At 50.0% G+C, this 6120-nt stretch overlaps 1 protein-coding gene across 1 annotated transcript in view; it reads left to right on the forward strand.

Moving 5' to 3' along the window:
- Window positions 1–9: 9 nt before the first annotated feature.
- Window positions 10–6120, forward strand: part of CD320 (CD320 molecule) — a gene marked incomplete at both ends in the record, with an annotated part of 8412 nt that continues 2301 nt past the window's right edge. Inside the window, 2 exons of the mRNA XM_015828977.1 lie at window positions 10–31; window positions 2998–3429. Coding sequence (XP_015684463.1) covers window positions 10–31; window positions 2998–3429 — 454 coding nt within the window. The remainder of the gene's footprint in view (window positions 32–2997; window positions 3430–6120) is intronic.

Consider the following 6120-nt stretch of genomic DNA (forward strand, 5'->3'; position numbering starts at 1 on the left):
CTCCTCCTCTGGCTGCTGCGTTGGGAGGCCGGTGAGCGGGCCGCGGCGGAGGCCGGGAGGGAGGAGCGGAGGGCGGGAGGGAGCAGGAGAGGACCGTCCCCGCACGGCGGCTCATTCATGTCCCCCCCCAAGCACGCCCCGCGGCCGCCGATTGGTCGAGCGCCATCCCCAAGCCCCGCCCCGCAGACGGCCATTGGCTCTCCTGCCCTCACGCCCCGCCACACCTCCGGGCTGGCTGGCTGGCTGGCTTGCCATGCCCCCCGCCGAGCAGCACGTGCGCCGATGTCCCCCTCGCTCGCCCCCCCGCCCTCTTCCAAGGTCAGAGGTGAGGCCTTTGCCCGGTTGCCACGGCGACCGGGCCTACCTGCCCAAGGGGTAAGGCGAGCCTTTCCTCGAGTTAAGACCCCCGAAATCTTTCGGAGTCAAACTCAATGGGGGGGGGGCGGTAGGATTACCCCCAAACACACACACACAACCCAGGTTTCTCTTTGCAGCTGCATTTGTGCCACATTTGCCCGTCTTGTTATGCCCTCTCCTCATGCTTTGCCCCCCCCCCACGCTCTGTTCCTTGGTCTGTTTCAGTGCCCTGCTGCAGACGGTTGGACTCCCAGACCCAGAAGCCTGGGCGGGGCTGATGGGAGCAGTAGTCCAGCCTTCTCCATTGGGGGTGGGGGTTACAATGATTCCCCCTCCCTCCTTGGACCCTTTGCCTTTCCTTCTACAGCTGAGGGTGGGCTCTGGGTCTCTCCATGGGGGGGGTCTCCTTTGGGCCTTGGCTTGGCTCTGCCGAAGGGGGCTGGGGCTGCCCCTCCCCACCCCGGTTCTTTTGAGGAAGGGGCTGATGCTTAGACCCAGCACAGGTGGGCCTCTCCCTGCGCCAAAGGTCTGGGGGGGGCAATGAACCCTCCCCCCCCCTCCGATAATCGGCTCTTTAATTAGCACCTGAACCTAGTTAGAGATTAAAATGGAGCAGGGACACTTTAGCAAGCATTGATTGATTGATTGATTGATTGATTGATTAATTGATTGAGGGTCCTCAAGTTAGGATCAATGAAAGAGGTTTTCTCTATGATGCCCCCATTGCCCCTCTAACTGAGTCCATCCACCTTCCTCTGGTCATCCTCCTCTTCCCCAGCATGATGGGTTTCTCTAGGAATTGTATGAGTTGCCCAGATAGGGATGGATGGATGGATGTGGATGGATGGATGGATATGGATGGGCGGATGGATGGATGGTGATGGATGGACAGATGGAGATGGATGGATATAGATGGACGGATGGATGGAAATGGATGGATGGACAGACGGATGGATGGATATAGACGGACGGATAGATGGATGGATGGATATAGACGGACGGATAGATGGATGGAGATGGATGGACGGATGGATGGAGATGGATGGATGGATATAGATGGACGGACAGACAGACGGATGGATGGATGGTGTGCCGTCAAGTCCGTGTCAATTCTTTGCAACCACATAGATATCTTTTCTCCAGGAAGATCTCCCTCTAACGTTCAGATCTTCCAAGATTGCCCCTATCAGAGCTGCAACTGGGTCTCTCTTGATCAGTGCTAGTCCTCCTCCTCCTCCTCTCCCCTTCCCTTCCACCTTTCCCAGCATCTCTAGGAATTGTATGACTTGCCCAGCTAGAGGTAGATGGATGGATGGACGGTGTGCTGTCAAGCCAGTGTCATTTCTTCGCGACCACATAGATAGCTTTTCTCCAGGAAGATCTCCCCCTAAGCTTCTGGTCCTGCAGGTCTTCCAAAGATGCCCCCATCACCCACGTAGCTGAGTCCCTTCACCTTGGCTGCTGGTCGTCCTCTTCTTATCTTTCCTTCCTCCTTTCCCACCATTAGGGACTTCTCAGGGGTGTTCACAACATCCTTCCAGAGTCTCAGGTGAGAACTCTGGACTGATTTGTTTGATTGAGGTTGCTTTCTTAACTCTGCGCTGCATTCTCAGGAGTGTTCTGCAACACCAAACTTCAAAAACATCCATTCCCATCCTGTCCTTCAAGCAAGTGAAACCTTTGGCATAGTTTCTGCTCTGCTTTGTTGCTAAAGGTTTTAAGAGTAAGTGAGTCAGCTAGCTCTCCTTGTTCTGAAATCGTGAGTTGATATTTAGCAGCCCAGAGATTAAAATAAAAGCTTTTTTTTCCATTTATATACTGTAATCAATTTGGGAACCCATTGCTTCTTATGACTCTGTGGTACCTTGTGCTCAATTATAAGCACACCCCCTTTTCTCTGTCTTGGGGTTTTTTCCCTTCGGGTGTCACTGTGTGCTTGATTCGGCTTTGCAAAACTATCATAATTTTTTGAAAATTAAAAGACTCTGGCACCCTGCTTCAGTGGAGAAAAGCAAACCCCACCTGGAAGGAAAAGGCGAATGTGAGTCCTAAATAGGATGAAAATAATTTCAGAAGTTCCGTTTTACGGATTTTTCTCCGTCGTGTTTAAATCCGGTGTGCCGCTGATCTTTCTGGGGATCCAGGATCCAGCTTAGGACTTACTTTTGGGGAAAATCCATATTAGAATAATGGAAGACTTGTTCTGTTTTTAGCTGTGCTTGTGACTTACCGAAGATCACCATGGGAGAAAGCAACCATATAAATCCTTTAAACCAATACAGCCGTATGACCTCTGGTAGAGCTACACAAACACACTCTGACTGCAATTTGGATTGGTCCTCAAATCAGAATTGTTTTATTTCACCCCTGAAAATAAATAGTGGTTAGTTAATGATTACTTCCCAGTAAGGATCCAAGGTCAGAGTCTCAGGAGGTGCTTCTCTTAAGGAAACGATGGTGTGTTTGGGGATTTTTAAAAAGCTGACAGTATAATTGAATTCACTGTATCTCTCCGTTCCTTTTTTTTTTTTTTTTGCACTTTCATTCTTTCGATGCCTCTCTCTCTCTTTCAACATCTCATTGACCCCCTCCACTCACCATTCTCTCTCTCTCTCTCTCTCTCTTCCTTTCTGCCTGCAGGGTCCTCCTTCTCCTGCCCTCTTGAGAGCTTCCAGTGCCACGAGGGGGGCCGTGTGCCGCTGTGCCTGGGCCAGGAGAGGCAGATCGGCTGCCAAGACGACACAGACGGTTGTCAGCCGCTGGGAAGCATCTGCAGGAATCACACCTGCCGGTGCGGCCACAGCAGCGGGCCCTGCCTGCCCTTTGAACGGTTTTGCGACAAGCGCCCGGATTGCCCAGACGGTTCGGATGAGGCCGAGTCTCTTTGCGCATCCTCGCTGGGCCCGCTCGAGGAGGATGACTGCGAAAGCGACGAGTTCCGATGCTACCCAGGGGCCGAGTGCTACCCCCTGTCTTTCAAGTGCGATGGCCATCCAGACTGCGAAGACAGAGGCGACGAAGAGGGCTGCGGTGCGGATTTGCTGCCAGAGACCCCGCAGAGAACCCCCAAAGGTGGGCTGAGCTGCGGTCCGATTTGGGGGTGCCAAACGGCGCTTCTGCTGGCGGGCCTCTCTTTGAATTGCAACCTGGTTTTTTAGGCAATCCGGAAAGAGCCACCTTGGACCCCGTGGCGTCTGCTTTGCTAAAGCTGCACTTTGCTTGCTGTTCAGTTATATTTTGTATTTGTCTGTACGCCGCTTGTGATTATTTGCTGCTTATAACTCCCGGTCAACCCGGCCAAAGTAGTCCCTAGAGTAGAAATATACCTCGTATACCTGGCTGGGAACAAGTGGGGACTTGGGGTGCGTCTCCTACTGCAGGAATAAGTTCCACTCCTTTTTTTCCCCTCCCTCTTTCTGCATTATTTTTCACCCGAAAGAAGCGAGCAGGAAGGGTCTCTTCTGCTGCTGCCCCTGTTGCCCCTGCATATGTTTCCTATCCTGTGTGTCCTTGGGAGAGATTAAGGAAGTTGAGAGGGTCCTGTGAGAATCCCACCCTCCGCCCTGGTTTCCTCTTCCTCAGCTTAGAGATGGGCAGAGCCGTGTCCTTGGCACGTAAAAGGGCACAGCGCCGTCTCCGGCATTTCCTGGAGGAGGCTGGACAAGAATCTGGGGTGCCCACCAGGTGATGCCAAGATCGGCAGAAAGCAGATCTTCTGTTAATTCTGAGATGTCAAGGTGTGGTGGGGGAGTCTGCAAAAAAAAAATCCCTTTTAAAAAACAAACAAAACAGCAGCACAAGAAAATTATGCGTGCCCAGCCCTGCCTCCAGTTATATTGCTGAAATAAATTAAAATGGAGCATTTGGACAGCTGGGTTCTCTCCATTCATGTGTTCGATGCTGATTCGGAATCAGTTCTTCCACTTTGTAAACCTGCAATTTTTGTATTAGGTTGCCGGTGATGATTTTGCAAATGCTAAGGGGGGAAAAATTAAATTCCGTCGCTCAAACTTAAAGCTTGCTGCGTTTTGCTGTGGGTGGTCCTGAATTTTCAGATTCTACCAAGGGGTTTTTCTGCCTGGGCTCCACGGCTGGAGTTGGCCACTCTGAACCAGAGGTGTCAATCACTGCAGAGGTGTCAATCACTGCAGCCCACTCCCCTTACGTTCTGATTCTGGAGCTCCACCTCTCCCCCCCACCCACCCTTTTTCTTGAGCTGACTTCTGTTGTCCTCTGCGGCTTCTAATTAACTGGGAAGTTTAATTCTCCACTCTTAATGCCTTGAACTCTTAATCCACGTCTTATCATTTATCCCATGCGTGTGCAAACAGGCAAGCGTGTTTTGCTTTGGACTCTCCTGTTTCTCACACGTTTGGATATGAACGTGCCCTCCTCAAAGCGTTCCCGAATGCTGCTTTTAGCCAAACCATGACACACGCACACGGACCCCGAGATGTTTAAAAATCGTTTCGATACAAGATGGGCAGAAATAAATTTAATAAGTAAATAAATGAAATCAGGAGAAGCCCAGTCGCACCTTTTCTGATTCATACTCTTTTTATTAAAAAAAAAAAAAAGAGCTGAAGCTCCAGGAAGTTCTGCCTTTCCATAAATGTTGGGAAAGTTGCCATTAAATCCCTTTTGGGCTTTTTCCCGCCGTAGACTTAACCCAGCTCACCTCCTACGCTGCTTAAAATACACTGGCTGCCTTCTCAGACGGATCTCTTTGCTAAAAAAAAAATCTCTTGACACAATCAGAACCAATATCTAGGGTGGGGGTGTCCAACCATGGCCGCTTTAAGACCTGTGGACTTCAACTCCCAGAATACCCCAGCCAGCATGGCTGGCTGGGGAATTCTGGGAGTTGAAGTCCACAGGTCTTAAAGCGGCCAAGGTTGGACACCCCTGATTTAAAAGCTGCATCCCCAGATCTGGGGTAGCCAGCCCCCCCACAACCCACCAGTGGGGCACACCAGGAACTTTCAGAGGGGCCATTTCTGGCCTGTCTGCCTGGGACAAAGAATCCAGAGGGACGCTCTTTCCTTTGGAGAGTCTGACTATTTATTGCCTCCCAAGTTGCGTAATCATTCCGGTTTGGGCCGGCCCGACTCCCCCAAATATTCCCAAGCCATAAATAAATGCTTGGAAGAATCTGAGTTCCTCTCAGGATGTCTGTTTTCTGAGATACCTCAATTAAGCCAGCTTGAGGTTTGGGTTTTGTTTTTTTGTTTTTTGTAGTTTTGTTTTTTTATATTTCTGCATCCTGATGCTCTGGTTTGTTTTGCTTCCTGCGTTATTTTTGTCCGCCAGTCCTCAGTTCTCTGCAAAAGGCTTTCTGAGTTTTAGAATCATGTCTTGGTTTCTCAGTGTTTCAAGCCCCCCTCTGCTGGGGCCATGTGTCTTTCTTTCCAAAATTCTTTGCAAAGCTGCTTGTGCCTCCCAGGGATCCTCGTGTTAATTTATTTCTTCTGTACGATAGCCCATTTGAGGTACCTTGGGTTTTGCCCCCCATGCCTCACTCTTTTGGGTGGGTGGGTGGGTGGGTGGGTAGGTAGGTAGGTAGAGATAGATAGATAGATAGATAGATAGATAGATAGATAGAGTGATAGAGTGATAGAGTGATAGAGTGATAGAGTGATAGAGTGATAGAGTGATAGAGTGATAGATAGATACCAGGAGATGATAGCTAAAGATGATAGATAGATAGATAGATAGATAGATAGATAGATAGATAGATAGATAGATAGATAGATAGATAGATAG

Source organism: Protobothrops mucrosquamatus, unplaced genomic scaffold (genome assembly GCF_001527695.2).
Source record: "Protobothrops mucrosquamatus isolate PMUCROS unplaced genomic scaffold, P.Mucros_1.0 scaffold5196, whole genome shotgun sequence".
NCBI classification, from domain to species: Eukaryota; Metazoa; Chordata; class Lepidosauria; order Squamata; family Viperidae; genus Protobothrops; species Protobothrops mucrosquamatus.